The 27,794-nt window shown below is 41.3% G+C and overlaps 1 protein-coding gene across 4 annotated transcripts; it reads right to left on the minus strand.

The window, feature by feature from the left end:
- Positions 1–1,217: 1,217 nt before the first annotated feature.
- Positions 1,218–26,865, minus strand: HSPA4L (heat shock protein family A (Hsp70) member 4 like). 4 transcript variants are annotated; one of them, XM_037398173.1, is made up of 20 exons: positions 26,502–26,865; positions 22,073–22,130; positions 20,573–20,713; positions 19,109–19,231; positions 17,518–17,617; positions 15,644–15,777; positions 14,462–14,706; positions 14,299–14,375; positions 12,959–13,110; positions 12,348–12,454; positions 11,824–11,957; positions 10,398–10,600; positions 8,960–9,007; positions 7,752–7,853; positions 7,089–7,226; positions 6,118–6,243; positions 4,863–4,970; positions 3,654–3,773; positions 2,943–3,104; positions 1,218–2,481 (listed from the first exon to the last, which is right to left on the minus strand). In XM_037398173.1, the coding sequence occupies exons 1-20, from the start codon at positions 26,606–26,608 to the stop codon at positions 2,287–2,289; spliced, it is 2,580 nt and encodes an 859-aa protein (XP_037254070.1). In that variant the 5' UTR covers positions 26,609–26,865; the 3' UTR covers positions 1,218–2,286. The 4 variants fall into 4 exon arrangements, with proteins under 4 accessions (XP_037254070.1, XP_037254089.1, XP_037254099.1 ...); XM_037398192.1 differs by lacking the exon at positions 8,960–9,007; XM_037398202.1 differs by lacking the exons at positions 7,752–7,853; positions 8,960–9,007.
- Positions 26,866–27,794: the final 929 nt, after the last annotated feature.

The raw sequence follows: 27,794 nt of genomic DNA on the forward strand, positions 1-27,794 counted from the left end.
GAAGACAACTTTACTACACTTGCTTGCCATAACCATACCTGCTTTTAAGCTTACTCTAAAATTATACCAGCCTTTGCGCATAAGAAGTGCCTTGAACATTTGAAATGTAGTATCAAGCATCTGCTGACCACAAGCAGAAGACTTTTATGTTCTTACACATGACCCAGCTGTTGGGGAGCTTACACAGCAGATTCCCACTGTTCAAGCTCTTCAGCCAGGTACCAGGAAGTCTACTAGACAAACTGATGCGTAGATGGGTTTTAGGAAGTCAACACTCAAGCACACAACTCACTCCACTGCTGTGGTAAAGCCACTAAGATAGTCAGGACGTTAAAGCCCACAGGACCAAAGCCAGCTCAGTTGTGTACAGGCTCAAACTTATCGGGACAATTGACACTGAAGTACAATCACCCCCTCGGTGCCAAAGGTGTGCGACTACAGTGGCAGAATTCAAGACTGAGGTTGCAGAGCAGCTGCAGCTCCCTTCAAGGTCACTCAGGTTTTGTTCAAGGGCTTTAAATGTGTCAACTCAGGGTGCCAGACACCATCCCCAACTGACAGCAGAGCAAAGTACACCACACATCTCAGTCACTTATGAAGATACAATTCCAGCACTCGAGGTAGTAGCAGGTTTATACGCAGCTGTAAGTGACACCTGCTGTCTCTGTGAAGGTACGTCAGAGGGTAGTTCACCTCTGCCACCTCCAGCGTGGGTCAGGGCCTGCTCCCGTAGCATCAACAATGCTGGAGCGTGAAGGGCGCAGCTGCAGCTGAAATGGCTGCCAAAGGCAGGAACAGGAGCACGACCCTTCCCTCGCTTGCAAGGAGAACTGCTGCGGGAGTGCCTCAACACCGCAACACCTACAATGCGTTTCTGTGATGGAGCTCCAAGTCACTGAAGTGTTACGCTGGAGCTAACCCCAGCCCCTTCTGCTGACTGGACTAAGGAACTACCTCCCATGGAGGAGCCCATTCCTGTTCCGGTCAGAGTAGTTGTTCCAAGTCAAAAAAAAAAAAAAAGTGACTTGCTTTAGCAAGTGCTACAGTACCTCAGTGACTGACAGCGACTGAAGTGTTCAGAATATACAAACACATTAGACCCTGACAATGTCTAAGATGTATCAAAGAAAACAGCGACTCAACTGTGTAATACGTTATCGACACTTTCATTAGCTCGGCTAAATGACCAGAGATAACTTGTAAGCTATGCAAGCTTGTCAAGTAGATTCCATCTTTGGGGTAAGAATATCCAGTTTGAAAGCTCTTTTGTTTAGATCCTCAACCCAAAAGATTTACGATTTACATGCCGAGTACTGAGGCTTAAATAAGCCTGCAGTATTTATTTCAACTTTGCAACAAACAGCATTTAAAGTAACCTCAAAATTAGGGTGCTAACACCCAGCTTGCACAGCACAATTCCTATTGTTTCTTCTCCCCAGCACAAGATGTGATCAAGACAAAGAGATTTCGTTCAAAACAAAAGAAATGGAAATAGTAACATGTGCAGTAAGACACTTCCAAGGGAAAACTATGCAACAATTCCTGTATATCCTACCCCTCATACTATTATCATTAGCATCATCCTATCGTAAGCACAGTACGTTATGTACAGCGATGGGCACTGAGACCATTCACTTAACTGCAGCACGCGGCAGAGCCATCACGCTAGCATTTTGTAACTAAGATTGTTAGTAGTATGGGAATCTAAAAAAAACGTTTTAAGCTTGTATTATTCTGTTTATGAAAAAGACGGTACAATTCTCATGGTACATCAACAAGATGGACTAGTATGCCAACTAACCTCTATTTTAATATTTAAATTATAACAATACAATAACTAGAAAAGGTCAGTGCTTCAAGTGACAAGTTTTGCCACTTCAATTCCAATATTTTTCCAAAATAAAGATGCAATTAGATCTACACTTGAGCATCAGTAGTGCAATACAGTATCCTTTCCTGAATAAAGGAGCTGAGGTTTATCCACAATAAAAGCTTTAAATAAGGTAGATTGTTGCCATTTATATATCAATTCTGTATGTTTGATATAAAATATATTGGGAAAGCTTAAACTGACTTATACAATCTACATTTGGCTAAAGCTCCACATAAGCAGCATCAGTGGAAGTGAACATCAGAGGTGTACATAATATAAAACACTTTCAAAACTACTCAGCAACAAATGACAGAAGGTTGGCTAAGAATAACTGAACATCTGAGGCGTGTACCAGACAGAAAGAATGGACCCTGTGGTTACTTGCACTATTTAAAGTAAAAGAAATGCAAGAGTTAGTCCACTTCCATTTCTCCAGGTGGTTTGGTCTGCTGAGAGTTCTCCTTCGCTGGTTCAGGTTTTGTTTCAGTACCGCTCTGTCCATTCACTGGTCCATTGTGTTCACCGTTAGCTTTTGACTGCCCATCATTGGGAGGTTCTATCTTCGGCTTGGGTTTGTATATAATGGGATTACAGAAGCTATCCAATTCCTAGTTGTGACAGAAGTGAGACAGCAAGTTCATTTCATGGCACAGTAACTGCACAAAACTCTGTCTCGAATATATTCCTGGTTCATAATGACCCGCAGTTTAATTTTTAAGGACTAGGCTCTTCAGTTCTATCAAATCTAGAAACTTAAAATAAGATCTCTCACTAGCTGAAACCTCCCAGTCTGTAAAAGGCCGATACGGCAACCCAGTCCCTAGCCAGCCTGGTGCTGTAACTCAGGACATTCTCAGAAGGCTTATGCAGAGGTATGGCTGTAAATCATGAAGAGCCAGAACTAAAAATCGATAGAACTGCTGCTCCCTCTGCATGGATCTTTTAATAGCTTTAAAATCTCTGAAGAATTAACATTCTAGCTCAACACAAAGGCCAAAATCCTGTTAAGGAAAAACTTAATCAGAATGCAACAAGTATAACTGTATTATTATTTTTTTTTTTTTTTTACCTTAGATTTTGTCAGTATTTCTGCCACCTTAACAACTGGATCCTGAGTTAGACTTAGTTTGTTCTGGGCATTCATTTTGCTGTTCAACCAATTCATAGCCTCGCTGATGTATTTCTCAACTTTTTCCATGTCAGCAGGATCTAGGTGATCATATTTTTCATCCTAAGGGGAGAGAGATTTATACCACCGATTAATTTGTGCTTCTCACTCAAGTAAGAATTCCATCGACACATAATGAAGTAGGGAAACATTGCTACAACCTGACACAACAAGTAGTTTTAACAAGCATTTAGTATGAAGAACAAGACAGACAGGACTTTTTTTTTTTTAGTAATTTGAAATTTTGATCTTCAGTGCATGCTGCTGAAGCACAGGTTAGTAATGAAGCTGCAAGGAAAAGAAAAGCACCTAACATTCAGTGTAGTTTGTGTAACTAACCACAACAAGACTTCTGAGTTATAGAAACTATGCTAATAGCCGTAACTCGAGATATCCGTTTCAAGTGGTACAAGCCATAAAAAAAAGTTCTTATCAAGAAACCATTTTTGCTAGCAATCCAGAACCGTTTTAGAAGTTCCTGGAGGAGAAGTCAACAGCCATTTTAAAGCAGCTGAACAGGTAATCTTACAGGATTTCTTTTTAAACGCAAAAAACTCTACAGCCAAGCTCAAAACACCCATAATAGTTCATTCCCTAAGTAATTAGCTTTACCTTATTTTTGTATGCTTCTACTGCTTTCATAAGGAGCTGAATCTTCTTTCCCAGTTCATTTAAAACTTTTGGTCTCTCTTCATGTTCCATGTATCTTTCCTGAATAGGCTGTCCAAATTTCTGGAAACAAACACAAAGGTCTTGAAAAATACAGTTTTACTTTAGTCTGGTCCAAGAATAAAACATGGCATCATTAGGAAGGCTGCCTTAACACCTTTTCTCACCCATCCAAGAGGTTAAACTTTGCATTTTGCTTTAGAGTACAACAAAAAGCAGCCCAGAAGCTTAAACACGGGAGTAGTGCCTGTCCTTAGTGCGCTTAGTATTTTGTGGTTATTTTCAGCAAGAGCAGCATTTGGTACAATGCATTTGGAAGAAAAAACAAGACAGGATTTACATGGATGGTTTAATGTCGAAGTAGCTCATCTGGAAACTTCTCTGTTTTATTGTTTGTTTTTAACTTCTCTTGAATACTGGTATCCAGGCAAGCAGGCAGTTGCCAGGATCTGCACTGCTGCTTCCGTCAGTTATCCCTCCCCCAAAAGAAACCAGACTCGAGAGAAAACAGCTGAGGCCCAAGAGCTAGAGACAAACTTATTATAGGGTAGCGAGTCACTCATGAGAATTCATTTTCCCGCAAGAGAAAAATCTCAAGTATCCAAGTTTTTTTTGTCGTTACTAATCCAATGATATAGTGGAAGCTACTGCTAAAACACTTTTCACCATTTGTCATTAGATATTAGACCAAAAATTTTACAATATAGCTATAGAAGACTGCTGAAATCATGAAAAGCAGAGCATATATACACTGGAGTGTAATTCTGAACACCTGGGAGAGCAGTCTCAAAAGCCTCTCAGTTTGTAACAAGACTGACAGAAAATTCCCGTAGCAATTAATTGTATCGTCACTAGTTCTAGACACTAAATGTCTGCTTCATTTTGACTGTATTCAAATTAAGAGCACAACTGACATTAAAACAAACTGTATTTCTCGTTCTAAATATTATGTTCATTTCCTAACTCCGCTACATCCAGATGCAACCTGAATGTCCACACTCAAAAGTTAATGGATTTACGTAACTCACATACGGATGTGCACACACATACCCCTCATTAAAAGAGCTCTGCATACTTAGCCATATTTATGTAAATGCTCCCAGCCCCAAAACACACACACAATTTTTCTGGAAAGTATCTTAAAAACCTTACTCTTAGTTCCTGAAGCTTATCCATGTATACTTGTTTTGGCTGGTCCTCTCCGTCTTCATAAAGCCAGTTTTCTGTGTCCTCCAACATCAAGGTGAGCTTGTTTGAATCCTGTGAGGCAAGGTAGGGACACACCAGTTCAGAAGAGAACGCAACAAATGAGACTTCTCCCCCCAGCATGCAAAGAAACTCCCCTGCTCAGAAAAGACCATTTCATCAGTTTAAAACATTCACAGTGATAGAGAAGGAAAACTAATTAATAGACTTCAAAGCCACCATCTTACAGAACGGCGAGAGAGGCAGGACAGCCCTACTAATCTAATTTGCAAGTAAAGTTTATGGGAATTGCGTAGCGTCAGTATTGATTTTCTAAGAAAGCATGCGCATCCCAAAATTCCCGCCTTTTATCTTGACATGGGAAGTTCTGCTTCTCAGGTTCTCTGGCAGCAGGACAGAACAGACAAATACGGACAAGTATACAGATAGCTGATGTTGCAATTGTGGTAACTCGACTCTGCTGGCTATAACCAAAGATTTTATCTTAACTTTTTTAGAAATAAAATCTCTATCCCCATAACTTAGGTAAAAGATTGCTTTTAGATTTTAAATAAACCCCTGATTTACACTGGAAGGGAGTCTGTGCTGCACTGCTGGGTTGCAAACCATGTAATCCAGAGAGCAGTCCTTAGAACTGCTGCTGGGCCTTTGTTTCACCAACTGGTTGCTTGCATACCAGTCAATTTAGATGGCTGTTACGGAAAAATGATTATTGGACAAGTGTTCTTTCAATACTGCTTTTGCAGAAGCCCAGTGTACAGCTTTCTTCTTCATCTTTTTCTTGGACTTTCAAGTGGGGAAAGAATCACGTTTCTAAGTTAGTGAAATTAGACAATAAACCCCAGAGCTACAGACACACTAACTCTGCTCATTTGCATTTTATTTGTGCCCGCTCATGCCATTTAGAAGCTCATGGTGATCTGTCCTGCTTTCCTACCCCCACCACGGGGTTTTTTATCTTCTGCCTGCATCGCAAAACCTTTCTCACCACTGAGAAACTTCTCAGACAATAAAAGCTCTGCATCATTGCATGTCAAATGTCAGATGTAAGTGTAGTTTGAACTTCACTTCTGTGATTTTTAGACTACGAAACGCATTAGTAAGTCCAAGAGACCCCTGCAGCCTCCACGCAGCCACACTCAGACCTTCTAAACACAAAGGAATTTTTTCCAACAGCTGAAACACATAGGCAAGGTCTTACTTCTTCTGTGATGAATTTCTCATAGACTCCACACAGCTTGTCTCTGAAGTCATACACATACTCTTCAACAGCATTCTTTGCATCATTCCTTTCTTTCTCAAGTTTGTCTTGCATCATCATTTTCCCCTAGGGTGGAGAAAAGCTTATTTAAAACTAAAAGCACTTGCAAGTGTCAAGCTTAATGATTACACTCTTGAAACTGTACCACAGAACTTTGCAGGAGCCTGCTAATTTGCAGTTACAGATTAGAATTTTCACCTTTGTCTAAGTCACCTTCACTGCAGGCAGAACGGCAACAGAGGAAAAAATAGTTCAGATTTGGAAGCTGTTTGGCAAGTGCTTCAACCTAAGTGGATCAGATTATCAATTATCAACCGACCAGCACAGCCAGGACTAGAAGACAAGTCTCGACTCTGGTTTGTAAGTCACTAGAAATCATCCTGCTCTACAAAAGTTATTTTGTATTTGATTCTGCAGACTGACCATCCTTCAGATAGGAGCTTATGCTGGTGAGATCTTCGTAGATACAACACCTAGAAAGTTCAGAAAGGATCCTCTGAAAGGGAAGTTTCCTACATGTAGTAATACTTTCCTGCTGACATAGGACTTGAAGGGCAAAAGCACGCCAGAACTAAGGACACAGCTTCTGTAAGGCATCAAAACATGTGCAAATGCTACTCCCGACCAGTATTAGGTCAGTCAGCACACTGCGCAGCCTGTACTGGCAAGCCTTAGGCATCTTCTGCCTAAGGAGAGAATTGACACCAGGTAACAACAGGCTAATAGGTCAAACTCAGACATCTGGGTACTTAAATCCAATGAAACTGATTAGGTTTACCAAATAGCCCAACCAAATCAAAACCCCTTAAAGACAAACCCCCAGAAAATTCTACATTAACCGTTACAAATACTTTCTGGATAATTATTCACAGTGACATTAATTTGAGTGGTCATCTGTTCAGGCTGCTTACCTCATTTTCTATATAGCAATTGATAAGATCTTGTTCCAGTTGTCTGTAGAGGCTTGCCTGTATAGGTAGGTCAATACTCTTAACTTTTGCTTTAGCCTTCGGCTGGGCTGGATGATCTTGCTTGTCTCCAGAAGCGGTCTATAAAAAGATTTACACTCTTAAGAAAAACTTTCCAAAATAGAAATATTACTGCATTTATGCTTGACAAGAGACAGATGAAACTAATCTGACAGCTACAATTAATCATACGTAAATGAAGTACCTAATTGTCCTCCTGCTATTCAGAATCACCACTACCTTATTTTTGAACCAAACTGGTGGAATTTCTTTACAGAAAGAGCTGTTGAGAAAACTTGTTCAAAAGCTAAAGGCGCAACACAGTCTTCTGCATAATGTTTCCTAAGTTTTCCTAGATTCCGCCTTCACTATAAACCTATGTTAAACAACAGAAACTTACTTCGAAGTCTTAATCATATACCATGTTGAAAATGAAAGTGCTAAGGTAGCATTGCTAACTTAACCATTTCAGTCTAGCTGTGCTCCTCCAAATACAGTCCTGTGTTTTGCAACTAGTAAGATCAATGACTGAGAATACTGGGTAAAAAAAAAAGAAAAGTCTAAAGGAAGCAACATTACATTTCCTTATCAATACTGAATACAAACTTTTGTTTCAGTTCCTGCATTTTCAGCTTCCTCATCTGCTTGGTTCTGTGGTTCAGCTTGATTTTTCTGAATACCTTCATCTTGATCAACCTGCATTTTATCCTAGAAAAAGAGTTACATAACTGAATGTAAAGAATTGCTGTACAATTTAAGACTGACGTCAATTACAGTAGATGGCAGACAATATATGGACTTCAGAATCAATCTGAAGGATTTTTGATTCACCATGTTTAAACAGGCATTTTGATGTAGTACTTGTATTCATTTCTTTCTCAAATTAAACGAAAATCCTATTCTGCCTGTCCCACTTGAAATAATTATGATGTTGCCATCTGTCCCCATTATAGAATTACACTAAGTCTTGTGAATGCTCCATTTTAAATTAGAAATAAATACATATAGAACATATGCAAAGAACATTCTAGAAACACACCACCAACATCGGCAATAACAACAGGTTCTCTATGGAACAGCCAGAACTTCAACCTCCTATCATTTTTCACCTGAACTTTATAAAGTTTTTAATCCAAAGCAGAAGTAACTTAGCCATTGTAATTGTTAATGGCATCTGTCTCACAGGACCATAAAAATTAGTTTCTGTAGTAGCCTCTTGGAGCACATGACCAATTATCTCCCCTCCCTGACACGCACAATTAAGGAAGTTTCACTTAAAATCTGTCTGTAGTTCACCGATGCCCTATTCTAAATTTAAGGATCTTAAAGACATCACTTATCACTAGTGCCGATCACAAACAATAACATAGCAATGGGTAAGTCTGATGTTTTTAGGATGACTCCCATACTTGGACATCCAGAGCATCAACAGCTAATGAGCTGTAACCAAAGTCTGAAAGTTCTGAGATTACAAGGAATTAAGATTCCTGGATTCACAAACTACATATGCATGTAAAACAATTTACTGTTAGTTCTGCAAAATACAGGGAAAAGTTGTTTAAGGAATTCAAACTCTAGCACCAGTGTGTGGGTTGCAGTTTAGCTATGTTAATTGATTCAGCAGGTTTTTTAATGACAGAAGCTGAAAACAAGAAGGCTACTTTTACCAAATTTTAAGTTTTGTCACTTCGGAGTAGAAAAAAATTAGTATCGTTTGCTGTTCTTACTGTTCACACAGAAAAGGCAACAACTGGAAGGAGCTGTTTTGCCTACGCAGAACAGCTAGAGGGGGAAAATACATATACACCACAAACCTCCTCCTCAGTGTCGAGGGCATCGTCCTCAATAGTGAAAGGTAATTGCTGACAAGCACCATTGTAAAACAAAAGATGTGTTAGATGAACGGAAGTACTGCAAATTGAAAGCCTGAGGATGGAAGCGGTTACTCTTGCACTGAACAGAGGGTACTCCTCTTAGTACCTCCACAGGCAGCAGGCCTGGAACACTACATGCCAGCGACGGTACTTTCAACCATTTTTCACTTGCATACAAACACCAGATGCAGAGCACTCATCCACAGGGACCCTGCATCACGTTTGGCATTTCAAATACGCGCAAATTCCTGAAAAGCAGTGTAATATTGAAGGAGTTGCTTGTATCAATTGCGAAGTGCTAACTGTGTAACCACTTGCTCCAATTCCTGTAGTATATCCAACTGAAGTAGAAAAAGCTGCTACTTTTAAAAAGCTACACATTTTAAAAGATAATGACAGGAAACTCATTCGTCCCTTCCTCCTAATAAAGTTGCCAAGTGTTTGCTTTCTGTCCAACCTTACTCCGCAAGAAAACCTTCCCTCAGTGTGCCCGACAGCCTGCAAGACTGGTCACTCTGCCGAGCACTCTGCCATCTGCAGAAGGCAGCAGCAGTGGGCAGCAGCAACTTGCTTACTGCTTTACCCTCTTTTTTCCCTACAGTATCGCCCCTCTCGCCCCCTCCCCGTGAGCTGTGACATAACCAAAATCCCAGGCAACAGAAGGGCACAAGCAAAAGGAAAGGCTGCCGAGGCCTGGCGAGGCTGGTGTGCCGTTCCCTGCTGCAAAGTGCTCCCTAGCACCAGCCCTCAGCTCCAGAAAGTCAAGAGTAACAGCTGCACCTCACTACTCAGTGATCTACTTCCAGCATGCAGTGCACGATCAGGGAAGCTGATCCTCCTTGCACTAGCATAGGACAACATAGTTTCGTTAATTCCTCAGTATTAATGACATTAATTTCCAGTAATTTTCCCCTATAGGCTTACACGCCATTGATACTTCAGTACAGTTCTTACATAGAAGTGCCGTTAGTGAAAGAATGTTTCTGAAGAGCAAGTCTTCCATATATAAAGAAATACCATCTATTTTTCATTCCATAGTACTTGAGGAAAACCCAACTTTTAGCATTAATTTGTCAATCTATCTCACCGAGTATGTTGCCATTTGGTAGCAACACTAGATAATGCTAAGACTAGTAGAGAGATGGTAAAGAACAATGAAAAAAATTTTTAGAATCTGGGTTTACATTCATTTTTGCTTTCTTAGCACCACATCACCAGTACTTTAATAAAAACCATGAAGAAATGTGTTACATAACTGAAGAAATAATTTAAGGGTGGAGAAACAAAAACTGTCAAAAGCTACACACTATGTTTTAATCTCTAATTATTGGTTTTCGTCAGAATTACAAGGAGTGTAGATATTTACAAGTTTACATACCAGCTCATCATCTCTGCCTTGGTTCTTACTTGATGATTCAGTGTCCATAGGTGTGTCATTGTGATCTCCCTCTACGTTCTGCTTCTCTATGATAGAAGCGTTAGCCACGCTGAAAAGGCCATGAATATTGACACGCACTTTAACCTTCACTTTGGAATTTTCACCATCATGTTGGGGACCAACATTCTGAATAGTGAAGCGCCCTTGAGAACACAAAGATGGTTTTAATTGTTCAAAAAATAGTGAAAGAGGAATAAAAGAAATAAAATATGTTGTTGGAAGGGTGTTAATATTAATAGCATCTTAACATAAACTAATTGGAAACCTCCTTCTTAGTTGTCAATTCTACAATGTAAGCCACAGCTAAAGGAATTAAAACCCGATTCCCCAATTATCAGTTAACTGATAACTAGTAAGATTGTTTAGCTTTATCCGTGTTTCATGAAAAATGTCAACATCACACTTTATTAGGCATTTTACTTCCCTGTTGACTTCTCTAACCATCCTCCTAGAGAAACTACTCTGATTCATCTTGAATGGTTTCTTTCATCCACATAACTCAAAACTTTGCATTGAAAAATAAGATGTTAACAAAGATAAACCATTCTGTTTGAATTTGGTAATGTGGTTGTACTACACATTTTGGGGAACAAACAGTGCTTATCAAAGCTTCTGGAAACAGACTGACACCTTGTTTGCAACTTGCTGGAAATATGAGTGTAAGCAATGCAGACTGTGCACACCTAAAGGAGAATCCTCTTTCCTAAAGACAATAGACTCCTTGAACAGACAGCTAAACAGGCAGTACCAAGTTTCTATCTGATTCATAAATCAGTAAATAAAATTGTGAATTAGCCTAAAGACCCAGAGGAGTCTACTAATAAGTGCAAGTAAGGTAGTATTAACTGTCAGGAAACTTACTCATACCATCTAATATTTTAGGCTCTACTACAGATGCCAAAGTTTAGGAAATGCCTATCTTGTGTGTTCTCAGATTAACAGAAAAGAGACATGACAGATACCTGTCTCGACAGAACTGTCTACTGCTAACTGCTTCTTTGATCCGATTTCTTTGAAAAATCCAGGCTGGCGAGCATGTAAGATCCTTATCCATTTTATAGAGGTTGAAAGAACCAGACAGTAGAGCACTGCACTTATTGTACTTATTTTTTTTTTAAATCATTCAGAAGCAGTGAAGACAGACAGATACTAAAGAAAGCAGATTTTTTTTTTTTTTTTTTTAAGGAACTGCCAAAAGATGTTGATACTGCCTGATCACTGCATCTACACCAAGAAGAATGTACAGAGCTTTTCTAAAGAACCTAGAAAATATGGAAGTTAACATCTCAAAAAACCCCAGGAGAACCACTTTTCTCATCATTAACAACAGGAGCTGGGTGTGGGATTTTTCTTCACTTGTCCTTACCTATTCTGGAATCAGGATAAGGCACTTCATGCGGATGGGTATAGTACGCTTCCAGGTCAAAAGGCTCCTTCTTGTGGAAAGTAATTACTTTTGAGAATGGAGCAGCATGGTTCTTACTGAAGACTTCACACTCCCTAAACCAGTAAAATATTAAGTAAGGTTAAACCACTGAGCGTAACATAATGGACAACCACAGTCAAGGTATGTTAATCAGCAGCAGCCACGCTAGCCAAGCAGCTAAGTAACTTCGTTTAAGCCAGTTTATGACAAGAGTTGCAGGTTGGAGACCTGTGGGTCTCAAAGCTGGACTATGTATTCTATGTCACACTTCAAAATTAAGCAACTTCTACCAACGTTTTTTAGTTACATGTATCTTCAATTATTAAGCAGTAATCAAAAGAAGAAAATTAAAACTGTTCGAGTAGATGACAGCTTCAAGGTCTGAGGCCTGATCTTTCCCATAGCTCAACACTTTCCTTTATGTACACAAACACACACTTTTTAGTAGGCACCACAGAACTTACCCTGTTCCTTCTTCGTAAGACGATTTCCATCTCAACGTTACAGAATAAGGAACAACATCTGTGATGGAAAATTCACGCACTTTAAAAGCTGGGGAAAGAATTGCACACTAGAAAACAAAGACCAAAGTTTTATTATATCCAGGCAGTCAAATAAATAGCAAGTACAATAATTAATACCTAAGTGCAGAAAGGCTACAAGTCACATAGAGGTCCTGCTTATCACGGAATTCTTAACAGAAACTTCCTATGCTTAGTACGAAATTAACTGAACTGAAAGACTTAAGTAATAGTAACAGATGCTACTTCCCCAGTGATTGTCAGTAAAGATACGCAGCAAATCCTCCAAATGACTACATGGAAGTGGAACAGTGCAATGTGGGTCATCAAATTTAACAGGTCTGTAAGACGACCATCCTTCTCATGACACAGCCACAAAAAAATTAGTACATGTAATACAGTAATTTCTGACATAGTTATTGCCACCAACTGTTGAAAGAAAAGTAAGACTCTACATCTTATTTCAGCTATAGTACCTTTTGCTTTTGGTTAGTTGCATTTCATTAGTACATGATGTTAAAGCAATACTTTAAGTTTAGTTTTAATAACTATACCTGCAAGGCACAGCCTCTTGCAACAGCTTCATCAGCATTTAGCGTGGTGCTTATCTCTTTACAGAAAAAGCTAGAGATCTGTTCCTTCACTGCTGGAATTCTAGTAGCCCCACCTACTATTTCTATACTGTAGATATCTTCACGCTGAAGTTCTAGAAAAGAGAGCGCATGGCCTTAAGTTATCATCAAGATACCAAAAAGCTGACTTTGGACAATCAAAAAATTAGGAGTTCTCTTATTATCTAGACACTGTGACAAGCGCTGAATATATTCAACAGCTGACAAGGTCTTTAAAATCAGATTTGTCATCACGTGTGCTATTCAAACTCTTTGCCTCTCCTGCAGGCTACAGTTTTCTGGTTGCACTAACCTGGAAAATGCAGAAGCCAAGCACCAATGAGGACAGCTGTTCTTTAAAATGCATTGTCCATGTGCATCCTCCTTCTGGTGTGCAGTAACTCCAGAGTGTGAAATGAGGTTTTCTTTGGCAGCCCTGCACTACCGGACAGTACCTCACCCCTCCCAAACAAGAAAAAAATGAAACCTAAATACACCTCATTTTATGCCTACTTTAATTTGGTTGCCAATACAGAAAAGCAAAACCCTTAACTAAAAATATACAATATTGGACTGTGCTTGCAGGCTAGCTTTTTAATTCTGAACTCAAGAAGTGATCTCAAACAACTGAGAGTCCTTGAACAGCTCTACTCAGCAGTTATTCAGGTTCTTACTTCCTGTATCAGCTATCTAGCCAAGTCACAAGATATGCAGATTTCTTCCCTTTTACTTGAAGATGCTAGAATTGGAGAGTAAAACCTTTTCCTGTGAAAGTCTAACTCTCTGCTCTACACTACATTATGCAAAAGAAAAACAAAACAAAAAAATTGTTATTTGCACATGCTTCAGAAAATTTATTTCAAGAATATACTGCCAAATTCTCAGGTCAGTGAGGACATGTATGTATCACACATGGAACAGGCTGGCCAGACAGTTGCAGTAAGGAGAAATAGTTTTTCCCGTCATAGTTTCAGTTTGGTTGCTTTGTGTTTTGAAATAAAATAATCTTTCAGGGCACCAACCTTTTCCATTACACAGGGTGAATGAGGGTCAATAAACCAAGGTTGCAGAGTGATACGTGTGCTAAATGAGGCAGGAATGGGATCATGCATACATGACAAGCACATGAATGGAACTTACATTTAACTTTTCAGTACTTAGCTTTGCAATTCTAATAAATACAAAAATATATTAAAAAGATAATCATTAAAGAGATCTAGGATAACTGGATTACTAGTTACTTTCTTGAACCAAAAGTGGCACCTAAATTAACTCCTACTTACTAGCTTGATCCATGGCTGCTCTTAGGGGAGGTTCCACTCTGGACAGAAGGGCAGCACACAACTGCTCAAACTGAGCTCTGCAGGAACAGGGAAAGCGGTTCACATTACAGGACAGCTTAGAGACCGCACTTCGCTGCACTTCAGTGAAAATAACGGTCAGTACCTGTTCATCTTACTGGAGACGTCAAGGTCATTCATGAAGCACTCAATATTGAGTGGAAGGTCAGATGCATTTGCACTCATAAGCTTCTTCAATTTTTCACATTCCTGATACAATCGCAGCAGTGCTCGGGGATTCTCTTTTACATTCAATTTGTATTTTGTCCTAAATTCTTCAGAGAAGTAGTCTACCAAAGCCTCATCAAAATTCCTACCACCTACAAAAGGGTCAAAGGTAGTAGCCAAGACCTGCACAGAAGTGAAAGAACAAAGATTGAAAGTTATTAGACAATGTTAGCTCAGGTATAGGGACAGCTTTCCTACAGACACTAGTTTCGTAAGTTAACACCTGTAAAAACAGAGGTTTGGGATGGGAAAATTTTTTGTGGTTTTCTCACCGCCTTCTATGCAATTGCCAGACAGAACAACTTCAAAGGTCACTCAATTATTTAGTATTTTATTTGTGGAGGGAAGAAACGATCACATCTACCATGCTATTTTCTACCATGCTGAAAGCCTCTACTCTGTTTACTAGCTCACTAAAGAAAAGGCAGGTGAGGATAGCTATTTGGTCATGCTATTACTAGTTGTGTGTCATTACTTGAAACAGAAAAACTCTCTATCGTCTCCCACGTGACTTCAGATGACTACATTTTGCTACCAAAGTTTACAAAAAATTCAGCTCACAGCCAGTGAGCAACATCAGCAGCTCACAAAGTCTCCAAACCAGGAAGTGAAGACTGTTCACTTTTACTTCACATCTTACTGAATTTAGATTTTGAACAGTCCTGGGTGGCAATAAATAAAAAAAAAAAGTCACAGAACAATTTGGGGAGTTCAACAATTTCCCTTAAGTCATTCAGCTGCACAACTGCAACATTTCTGAGACTACCAGAATATGCAAATATTTCAGTGATATAACATGGCACAAAAACTGTGCAGTATACTTAACAGTCAAGCATTTTCAAAACAGACTTTGGGATACTTCATTTCTGCATTTTATAAAAACCGATTTGCTAAAATGGCCAAAAATAATGAAACTTTTGTATTCAACATTTTGAATATATTTGCTATAGGCATTTATTTAGTTAAAAAAAATCTTTCAACAGAATAAATAGTATTTTGAGTATTGTTCAATTAAATACCTCAAGAACATGGAATTTTACTGTATGACTTTAAACCTTACCTTCAGTTTTCCCTTGTTAAAAGCACAGATTGAAACCTGATACGCAGAATGCCCCATATCTACAAAGACAACATTTCTTGGCTTCTCTTCCAAGGCTGGCAGATCTTGCTTGTATATTCCATAGGCTAGTGCAACTGAAAAACACCAACCAACAGAAGGTAAGAGAAAGCTGTATACAGCTGTCAGGCACACATTAAAAGCTCTACCAATAGATAGACACTACTTATGTTTACTCTTTCTAAACACCTCCATTACTTTGCTCAAATAGAACATAAGGGTCAAATGGATCACAAGTGTTATTTTCATTTCTGTTTGATTTATAGTAAATTACCTCATGTTCATTCATGTAATTGACATTTAAGTATTCTGTACTACCTAACATCTCTTTCCAACAAGAACTGGATGCTGTGTACCTTCAAAGCACTAACTTAAAAGTCAGCAGCACATATGCCTTCATAAATTAAAGTTTTTAGACCCAGGATTTATCAGACTGGCTATTTTTCCTTTTGCTTAAGAATCACTGTCGATATATAAAGCAGCTCATCACAAAGCAAGTTAGCATTTTGAAAACACTTCTTTCACTAACAAGGGAAAAAACATGTCGAGTGAAGGTTTTACACTACCAAAGCATCACCTTTTATTTCAGTTCTGCTTGTAGCGAAATTATCATTGTAACATGTGAAACTGCACAGGTTAAGCCTCATGCCTACACCTCTCCTTTGAAATGCCTTATTTTCAGTATTTTTTAGCTCAGCTTTGCAAAATTCAAGCATGCTCAAGAGAAAAAAATGGTTTAGACAACTAGTTTACATGAATCTAAGTTTTCAATACCAGCACTCACTTTGAAAGTTTGTTGAGACTTTCTAAAAGCAAACAGAATTTAAATCAAGAGAAAAAAAAAAGTTAACTGGTTTCAACAGCTCCAACTTTAGTTCCCATGAAGTGTTTCTATACTCTACCCTGGAATTCACCAAAACCGTAAGAGGGGAGTAAATTACTTTACAGAAACAACAGCTACACCAGCACCGACAGGATTGCCACAATGTTCAACTGTCATAGTGCCACGGACACATGCTTGACGATGGGGGTATTTTGTGAAGTCATACAGTTCAAGTTGTTTCTAAATATGATCAGCAAGACTGCTTTCAGAAAAAGCTCCATAAAAATGCTCTTTGTGTAGGGGAGGCTTTCAAAGCGTATGTATATATTACAAATGAAAAAATCTTTGGATTACACACTTAAAAATTCCTCTTCAATGTACTTCACTTCAAGTAAGTATTAGCTTGTGATAAAAAAGTACTTCTCATACTTCCAGATATTTTTTAACACCAGCACACCCATCTTCCAGTAAGCTACAAAGAAAATTAGAAGACCCCGCTACACACCTATGTTAAACAATGTATTTACTGTAATCTTTCAGACAGATGCAAATTACATCTGATAATGCTGTACTATACTGTTATTTAATACAACAACTGAGAATTTAGGTCAGGTCCGCACCCCAGCTGGACCAGCAGGAGACTGTGAAGCAGGCTCAGGCCTTCCTGATACAGCTGCTGTAGCTCGATGGTACAGCTGAGAGGTAAGGACAGATACCAGCTTTATTTCAGAAGCAGAGCAGCTATTTTCAGGTGGCCCTGTATTCAGGTTAGCAAACCTGAACTCTCACCGCGTCTCATAAGTGCTGAACACCACCCCACCAAAACGGTTGCTGTGTATCCAGTTCCCAAGCTGGATTGGGCAGTACTAACCTGGATAGCTTTTTCCCCAAGCTTCTAATTGTGTAACAGGAGTATGTCATCACCCTCACAAATTCAGTAGTCTGAATAGGTTAAAAAAAAAAAAGGCAAAAAGCAAAATTTGTTGCCCTTTACCTGCTGTAGTTTCATTCATCAGCTTCAGACAATTTAATCCTGCAATCTGTGCAGCTGCCATTACAGACCTTCTCTCAGCATCAGTGAAGAAACTGGGTACCTGTTTCCAAAAGTAATTACGTAGGATATTAAGAAATACGGACTTTTTAATTTAAAGAAGTCAGACTTACCCATTAAGCAACCCAATAAATGTCAGTACCACAAGAAACTGTTTTAAGGTAACCTCAGATTAATAAGGCAGTCTAATAAACAGCTATGTAATTCATTTTAGTGTCTATTTTAATTAAAATGTCAAAACATGACGAAAGTGGAGTGACATCCAGGGTTGTTTTAAACAAAAGTAGATTTAAGCACTACAACCAAAAAAGTTTCTTCAGATTTTTCTGTTGAGTCTTTGATCTTAAAATCATTACCAGTTCCTAAAAACATTTGTGCACAACAAAGTCAACACAATAAATATTCGTACATAGCCCCAAAATAAGTTGCTGCATAAGCACTACAGCAGTGCTGGAACCAAACTCAGAGCTGAGCTACGCTTTGTGTTACGACCAAACCTGTATCCATTTTTCAGTTATCACCTCTACCACAGTGCGCTACAATATTCAGTTCCACCGAGAACAGCCAAAGCGCAGCCGGAGCCCATTTAGAAACTGGCTGCATCAGCCCGCATGTATTTCCAACTTCAGTCAAGCTTGAGACACAGAACTACATTCTTAGTTTATTTCACGAGCTACCATTGTGGGGTATTACCAAGGATCCTTATTTGTGTGGGAGGTATTCTCTGCAAGTGTCTTCGTATGCCATAAAGAAGCACAGACAGAGATCAAAGCGGATTTCTAACAGCTGAAGTATACAGCTTGCCAGTTTCCACGTCTCTCTTTGACAGAGAGAGGATAACCACAACACTGCATGCCCAGACTTCTCACCAGAACAAGAGCAGAAGTGAAGCAATAAACAAAGACAACGTGAAAAGCAAACATTTAGAACTTCATATCAGGAACAAAACCTCATCTTCAAGCTCACCCCCCTACCATGGGGGATGGCACTAGCTAAAAAAACCTCAACACAAGTAAACCAGTCAAATAAAAGCAACCTTTTCAAACAAATGTAGGTAGCTTGGGCTTCTCAAATTGCCAGTATGACCCTCAGAGCCACAGAATTCAGGCTACTCTCAACCACACTACAACCCAACAGTATTCAACTACACAACAACAAAGAAATTCAACGTGAATAAGGGAAGGTTCTTTGGAATGGAGGAAGATAAGCTTACACGTAGGACAGTTCACATTTATCACAGGGACTACAGTAGCCAAGATTACTGTATGTGGCACTTGGAGTTAGCCAGTCTCGATCACCTTAAGTAGTAAATTCCTCCTGAAAACACACCCTTGATTTCACAAGTTTTCCATCTTCTCACACATGGTTACATAAGTATTCGACGTTGGTAAAACCCATAATAAAATCCCTTTTTTGGGGGATGCAATTTCTATCCACTACTTTTAACTCTTACCACTGCACCATGGCATGAATGGTGCTAGCTTACATAAAGTTATCTGTAGAAAGAATTGCAATAAATATATTACAAACTTACTGAAATCACACAGTCTGCCACTGGTTTCTTCAAAGCACTTTCTGAAGTCTCTTTAAGTTTGGCCAGTAACATTCCTGTAATCTGTTCAATTGCAAACAGTCTCTCTTCATCTAGGTATCTCACCTGAAAGACAGAATTGCAATTCTGTAATAAACCATCTCAACTTCTCTCCGAGGTGTGCAACCTGAACATTTTTTGCAGTTTTGCGCATTGAGACCAAGTTTAACACCAGATTCTGGACACGAGTAACTCTCCATATCAACTAATGCTATGGATTTGTGCTACCTACAAAAAAGCGTAACAGTACAGTTTAGCTGAAAATTGTTGTGTGAAATGTAACACCTGAGTTCAAGGGGCTATTCACAATGCTTCAGTATTTTTTTTTAATTAAAAAAAACCACAACCAAACAAAATCCCTAATACATATAGAACCACATTTGTCCTGACACAAGCTAAAAATAAGTTTTGGAATGAACCCAAGGAACATTTGCTTCCTGCAAGGATCACTCAGGCACATGAGGCAGGGAAGAGGCAAACAAGGCAATTCTAACAGTCCTGCCCTGTTCCAGCAACACATCTGGATCTTCAGCCTTCGTGTGAGCTTCCTTCTCCTGAATTCCTGACAGGCTGCTGTATCTCTAGCAATCCCAAACACTCCTGTGCAGGGAAACCTAGAAAGATGAGCAGCAGCTGTTTATACCAGCAATTAATGTGACTTTGGGAAGAACAGTTTCCAGCCACTTAGTTTGAAAGCAATTAAAACTAACTTGTTCAGATTATGTCTTCACAGCGCTACCTTGCTTTCCTCAGAATTGGTCTGTGCATGTCTAAGACCTAAACTCAGATAAGACTAATAATCAAACACTGTAATTAGACGTATTTGAAGGTAAATCTAGTAAGGTAAGGTGAAAAGCTACTAATGTGACTATAGAAAGCCAATACAATTGATGAGAAACCTCAGCAGGTATCTGACAAAGTACAGGACTTGAGCAGATGTCACTGCAGGGAATTAAGTGTCCTCATCTCTTGGTAACAGCTGATTTATTACACAGTCCATTTTAATGAAGGGGAATGAGACCAACTTAACCTTTTTTGGGGGGAGTGCTGTTAAGATTTTATAGCATACCTGTACGGCAGATGACAACACTTTTTTTACACTATTACTAGAAGACATGAGCGTGTAATACAGAGCAAGTGCTCTAGATCTTCCTGAACATTTAAATAAGTGAATGAATTACAAAGAGAAGCGAGAAACACAGAAAAACTATGCCAAGGCAGACTCTGTGAAAAATAAAGCTTTTATTGTACTGGTTATCACCTGACTTTTCTTCTCAAAATGATTAAGAATACATTTAGAGTTGTGTTAAGCAAAATGTAAATCAGCTCAAGTAGGAAGTTAAGTTACAGAGGTCCAAAGTGCTCATCTCTACCATTAAAGATATTCCGCACAAAGCTCTAACTCACCTTTACTCCTACAGAGCCATTCGGCATCTTCTGAAGTTCATAGGGAAGCTTGGCCCTTTCAACTTGTATGTAAGGATCCTCAAATGCTCTTCCATGCAGTTTTTTGAAACCATGTAATGTGTTTTTTACATTTGTGACAATCTGTGGGAAAAGGTATTTTGTTTTTAATTACCCATGACACGTAGACTTTAGAAGACCGTTTAGAAAGGAACTCTTGATATCTTGGCCTTAATGCCCATCCTGAAGACCCCTGCCAAGCTCCACACATTTACTGGAAAGCAAAGGGTGTGGGGAGAGAAGTAACATCTATTTTTAATCTATGGTCTCCATTAAAAAAACTCAAATTTCCTTCACTCGTTAATACCCATCAGCTTGCTGCCATCAATTTTCACTGTACTTTTTATTTTTAGAGCTTTCTGACACAGCATGCAACGTTTAAAACCATATTACATATTGTTGCAATGGCTGTCTGCAGGAACAAATGAAGTTATCACCTACACTAACCTTAAATGAACCTTTGAGAAATTAAGGCATTTCACTTCCTTTAAAGTTCTCCTCTAATTCAGATCCCATCTGGACATAAAGCCTTCCCACACCTGTTTTCTCATTGGTGTTTCAACCTAATTACTTTAGGGACAGACTTTTAAAGTAAAAAAAGGACCAGAGCAAACACATCCTAACACAATGTTTAAGCTATCGAAAGAAATTACTCCAGGGTAATCTTCTCCAAGATAAACTAGTTTAAACAGCAAACTTCATAGCTGGGAGAGTACTGACAGGATACCTTCTCACCAGCAAAGCACAGGGGTTGAGCTCAGACAAGAAGCATAAAGTTTCTCCAAATGAAAGCGATACAGCCGCTGCATATACTGCCTGCCCATGGCACCACCAGTGGGCTCCATCACCTTCATATCTGCCAGGCAAATGTCCAGTTACCTAACTCTACCCTAAGGGGAAGGAAGTCCTCAGCACACTAACGTGACGCATGAACGCAAAGAAAAAGGATAAGACCCCATCTGTTTTGAATTTGTAGATTCACACTGGCTATTCTGAAATTTTACATATTTTCTTTCCAAAAGGAAGGCTTTCCTAGGTTGCAAGTGATTTTACAGAGGATGAAGAGAAATTTTACTTTTGTTCTAAATTCCAAATTGAGACAGTGCAGTATTCTTCCCTACCCCCAATGGAGATTTAATTCTGAACTCCATTCTTGCTGTCATGCGTAAGCAAAAAGAAACATCTTTTACTGGGGAAGAAACATGGTTTTCTGTTTCTTCCCATTTTTTACTCCAAATGACAAAACAACACAGAAATAGCGTTTCAATTTCAATACAGGAAAATAGTGTTGAAGCAGTAACTATTACTGTGAAACATACACTTATTGCCGAAAATTTACTTGAAAGCAGAAATAAATATATCAACTTTATTCATTACTTTTCTTCCCACAGTTCAACAGGAGACAAGTTAGATAAGTAACATGAGAGTTACTGATCCATTTACCTGGCTCTTTGCTGCGTTCCCAATGGCCCGGGTCTTTGATCCTAAAGATATACATGCTCTAAATAAAAAACAATAAAACAGAAACTCAGGTTTAAAAGAAAACATCACAAGATAATTCCATGATACTTTAAAACACCCACAAAAATTAAAGTCACAAAATACTGATATGGCATTTAACAGCATTACTGCATGAAGCATCAGAACTTGGAGCGGAATTCCAGTTACTTTTTTCTTTGCGAATTAATTCAGAAACTACAAGCAACTGCAATTGTTTTCATTATAACTGCATTTACGGAATTCTTTAAAAGCTTACATGTTCTAGAGATCTTATCATGAAGGTAAGGAATTAATAGTTACTTTTGGGTCACAGGTTATAACCAAAGAAGCCTGTGACATTTGATTTTAAAACCTGAACTTCACCAATCAGGTCTTCTTGACTCAACAACCCTGAAAGTCTGACAGTACCACTGCAAGAGACATCAGCAACAATAATCGTAAGACAAAAAATTTTTTTTAAAAAAATACACACCCAAGGTAGCTAAACAGCCTAGTTCTACAAACTGTTGAGCGCTTCCTGTGCCTGAGGACTACTGGCAAACAGGCAAAAGGGGAGATGGCTGGCAACGGCTCCCACCCACCAAGCGCTTCGGAAGCTCCAGACTTCCTTGCAGCTTGCTTCTTCTCAGGTCACCACTGAGCATTCCGCTCAGCCTGGCCTCTGGCTCTAGCAAAGGTTGTCCCAGGTCCCCAGGTACCATCTGGCCACCTCAACTGCCTTTAGAAACCTTTTTTTTTGTCAGTTACTGTTCACCACATCTTTGTTTTACAGATCTGAAATGGAACTCCTTCCCCAAAGCAGAACAGATCAGGCTAAACCCATTCAGTAGGAAGTAACAAATACAACTCTGATTTCATATGGTTCAAATTGTTTAATGAATGCGTAAAGGTCACTACAGTAGATTGCTTCCTGCCTCTTCGCCATCACCACAACAATGAGGGCACTGTGTGTAACTCGATAGTGTTATCTAGCAACCTCTTCTGCTGTAACACCACACCAAACATGCAAAACCTTCTCCACAGGTACCTGCCGCAAACAGACAATGCATTACCCTACATCTTCAAATACGTACTTCAGCTTTCACAAACTGCTTTTAGAATTTTTCACGTCACTTTGCAGAATAGCTCCCAATTATACTTTGTAATAATTAAGTCAGGTAAGAGAGCAATTTAGAAAGGGTGCAAACAGTTTACAAGACATTTTATGGATAGGAACATACTAATGCTATAAATATCACAACTTTTTAGTTCAGGAATTTGGCTCTGTTGACAGCATTACTTGCTAATACTCCTGCACGGAGCACAAAGCATCAAGTCAAAAAGCTCCTCAGCCCACCACAGTTCCTGCCACGGTTTACTTCAATTATGCAGTTCCAGCACCAGGGGATGAATGGTTTCTTCCTCCCTTGGCTGGGAAGCAGAAGTGTCAAGAAATAAAATGTGCCCTTCGGCTCCAAACACTTCAGTTGTATCCGAGACAGTCCTTTAGGAAGCACATCCACCATAAAGATGCAAGTGGGACAACTGAGCTGTCTCCCCGCCCACTACCCTTGGCCTGCTTTGAAGCCAGCTTCTGAGCAGTACACAGACTTTTCTGAAGGTCGCAACTCTCTTCACCAGAAGGACATTCCAAACCTCCATGCATTGTTTTGAAGAAGATACTATCTCACCATTTTAATTATAATTTGTGATTACCTTAATTACACATGGTCTGAAAAAAGTTACCAAAAAATTACGAGCTATCAACAATCAACCATTTTCCCACAACACCACAGTGGTGAGACAGAGCACCTGAAAGCCATCTGCCATGAGAGTTCAACACGCCAGGCACACCAGCAATGCGTACAGCAGGCTTACTGGAGTTCCCAGTTCAGAAAAAGCCAGTTACCAGTTAACATCCAAAGAGATGCTAAGGCCAAAAGCCTTAGAAAGTTTACAGATGACTCCATGGCCGAATCTTTTTCCCTCCTAGAATTCTTGTGCTAAAGTTTCAAAGATGACACACGCTTTACAAACGCTAACAATCCCACGCCTTAGATTACAGGAGGTAGGTTTTAGGCAAACAAAGGATCATCTGAATGTTTTAAACCACCAGGACACTGGATTTATGCCTAACAGTGCTGCATTAAATTGCGTTAAAATGCATCTTCCGTAGATCTACACTGCTTTTGTTTGTAGCACTGAAGTATGCTTACACCAACACTGAACTGTTCACAGCAGTATCGCAGAGATACCCGAACCGGCTCCAAAACTGGAAGCTGGCTGCATTAATTAGCCTTGCCCAGAAAGAACAATCAGCCCTGTAGAGCACAGCCAGCCCTGTCCTATCTTTAGGACCTAACCCAGTATCTTTACATGGCTTACCACCACCACACTGCGCATGGAAGTGCACTAGCTTGTCCAGAGCTAGTTCAAGTATTTTAATACCACACTACACAGACACAAACATTATCGCTCTGTATTTCTGGGAGTAAGTCCCAAGTATTTGGGACATATCCAATCAATGTTAACCATTAGCAACTTCAAGTATTTAAGTGACGTAAGCGCCTCTATAGGAACATATAAATAAAGAGCTCATTTACTGTGTTGCTATGCATAATAAGCAGAAAACTTTTGATGATTTAAGAGTTAGATCTGCCTACATCACCCAAATCCTGTCTGAAGCAAGGTTTAGTTACTTTGATAAACTTCCCTAAGTTATAAACCTGTTATATTTCCATTTACTACGCTGGTTTTCCTTAAGACAACAGCATTAAAAAGGAAGTTCCTCATGTTCTCCTGTATTAAATTTTGGAGAAAGAAAAGGAAAAAACCCGGAAAAATGTCATTAAGGGAGATAACCACTGTCTTTAAGTATCTGTGCACTCCAGATGCTACCTTACTAACTGTGCTTTAAACCCCTTTGATCACTCAGCAGGCATCTCGAAAGTACAGTTTCTCAGACACCACAGAGAAAAATATTAAATGCAAGGAAACCTACGTGAAGCCTACCTGCAAAGAATGCACTCCAAGAACAGCTAAGAATTGGAAGTGCTCTTCAGCATAAGGGGGAAGGAAACTGCAGGTGCCTGAGGCTTCTTTGGGCAACAATTTCAGGGGTTTCCTTGCACAAAATTTGGAAGGTCCTGGAATTTCAGTCCTCGTGAAAACGTGTACAAGGATAACAACTTCCTGAGAGTTCACACGAGAAGTGTATTTTTCGAAGTATTACAAAGAATTTTAAAGTATTCCTATTAATACAGATAATATGCGTTTTAGCACTCAGTTTCTTTGTACTTTTAAAAACCTTTTTTAGAAAGCAAAACAAAACCTCCATTTCTCAGATCAAAAAGACAGCAATGCTAAAGTTACTATAGCCTCACGTAACAGAAGAAGTTTTTTTGCTGTTGGCTGCAAATTCCTTTTTATGAAAGGAAGCACCATCCAAACCCCGTTTTTTACGAGTATTATATGAATTCCTGAATCCTCCTTGAAAATTACGCACAGATGGAGCTCTAAAAATCCTAGACGGATCCCATAGAAACAGAAGGGAAGTATCTCCACCTACTCTTGCGTATCCCATCATCACGGCCGCTGCCCGCTGCTCCCCCCCCCCCCCCCCCCCCCCGCCCCCCTTCTTGCAAGACCTCGGTATTCCACGGCCAGCAGATGCAGCGCGGTGCCAAGAACAGGTTTAAGGAAAGGGAACTCATCGCGCCACTTCCCCGTCTCCCTGGTGAATCAACGTCCTCCTCCTCACCCGTCTCACCACCCCTCCATCATAAAATTGTTAATGAAAACGCTCCAAGCCCTGGCAACCGCTCTAGAGTTGGGGAAACACATGCACTTCCCTCACCGAGATCTTTGCTACACGAAACGAAAGTATTACGGGCGGGGGGGAGGGGAATGCCCATTGTGCCCGAGGGGCCGCCCGGCACCTCCAGCCCGGCGCGGGATCTCAAGGGCACGGAGGAGTCACAGCCCGGGGCGGGGGGCAGGTGTTCGGCGGGGCCTCCCGCCCCGACACACGGGTCCCGCGCCAGCTCCACACGCCGCCCGTGTTCCGAGAAAGGGGCGCTCGCCCGTCAGCGGCGGCTCCTGACGGGCGGCGAGGCCGCGGCCGGGCGCTGGGCGGCACAGCCCGGCTCCTCTCCCGCTGAGGGGAAGCGGCCGGCGCCGGGCCGGGCCGTGAGCGCCGCGCCACGGGCCGCGGAGGGGACCAGGCCCTACGGGGACACGCGCGACTCCACCCGCCCCGCCGCCCCGGGGAGCCCAGCGCCGGGCGCGGCGGGCTGAGGGCGGCGGGGCTCGGGGCGGCGGCGAGGGGGAAAAGCACCGGGGGAGGGGGGCTGAGCGGCCCGGCGGCGGGCGGCCCGGCAGCGCCGGTACTCACGGGGTGCAGCGGTCGCTGTACTCGTTGGCGATAGTCTCGATACCGCCGCTCCGCGCGACGCCGATGTAGCAGTTGAGGAAGCCGAGGTCAATGCCAACCACCGACATGGCTGCGCCTGGTGCTTCCCGCTCCCCGCCGGCCTGTGACTATCAGCGGCAGCGGCGACCGTCTGGGCTGCTGGGACCCGGCTCCTCACCCGGCTCTCCCCCACTGCGGAGCACCGGCCACCAACCGGCAGTTGCTCCCCTCTGCGCAGGCGCGCTGTGCCGGCCGGCGGGGAATCCGCCAGGCGCCGGCTACGGCTTCGGCACTTTCCGGAAGGGCTCGGGCTGCGCTGGCTGCGGCCGACGCGCGTTCGAGAAAGATCTGGAAAGGGAGGGAGCGGGCGTTATCTAGAGCGACACCCCGCGCCCAGACGTCACGACTGCGGCGGGCCACGCCCACGCCCCCCCCTTAAAGGAGCCGGCGGGCGGCAGCGGCCCTCCCTCACCTGGCGGCGGCGGGGCGGGCGGCGCGGCCCGGCCTGCCCTGCCCTGCCCAGCCCAGCCCAGCCGATCCCCAGCGCCGAGCGCTGCTGCCTGCCCTCGCCCACCATTTTAACACACGAGTTGGTTGCAACACAACGTAATTGAATGCGATTATAACAACCCAGTGCAATTACTGATGGGCAGAGATGAGGCCGAGTGGTATACCGTGGTGAGTCAGGTGCGGGCAGCGGGCCCCCTGCCACCTGAGGAGCCCAGGCCTGCGGGCCCAGGGCCCTGCCTGCTCGCCACAGAGGTGCGGAGCGGGGCAAACACCCCCAGCTCCTGGGAGCGATGGATGGCCGGGGCACCTTGGGCACCCCCGGGTGCCCCACGGTGCGGGGTTAGCCCTGTGTGGGAAAGCCAGGTCGGCCATCAGAAATGAAACCCAGGCATTGGTGTCTGAAACGGAGCTGGGGATTGCTTCTGGTGCCAGGGACCGGCAGAGGCTTAAGACCTTGAAGCCCCATCTATCCCCCTCTCGCTGCCAACACATGCAGAAGAGCTGTCGCCAGTTTGTGCCTGCGTACTGCCAGAAGCACCCTCCTATTTGTCATTTTCCTCCCCAGAGAAAAGAGGTCTTGAAACCTGAGTATCCCTACTGCAGTTATCCCATTTTTTATGGGTGTCTTTTTTAAGTATGGGGGGCTGCAATGCTACAAAACATACCTATAGGCTTGAAAAGCTCTGTATTTTTTCTTTTTTTTACTTCTAAAAATGATGTCACCATTTCACACAGCAATATGACATCTTTCTGATGCAGCATGTG

Source organism: Falco rusticolus, chromosome 1 (assembly GCF_015220075.1).
Source record: "Falco rusticolus isolate bFalRus1 chromosome 1, bFalRus1.pri, whole genome shotgun sequence".
Taxonomy (NCBI): Eukaryota; Metazoa; Chordata; class Aves; order Falconiformes; family Falconidae; genus Falco; species Falco rusticolus.

Bases quoted from the DNA above. Each gene is read 5' to 3' on its own strand.
- HSPA4L (XM_037398173.1), bottom strand. From the start codon at position 26,608: ATGTCGGTGGTTGGCATTGACCTCGGCTTCCTCAACTGCTACATCGGC. The intron at 7,854-8,959 runs GTTTGTGGTGTA...CTCTTTTTCTAG, and splicing joins CCCTCGACACTGAGGAGGAG to GATAAAATGCAGGTTGATCA. The intron at 3,105-3,653 runs GTAAAGCTAATT...CTCTCCCCTTAG, and splicing joins TAGAAGCATACAAAAATAAG to GATGAAAAATATGATCACCT.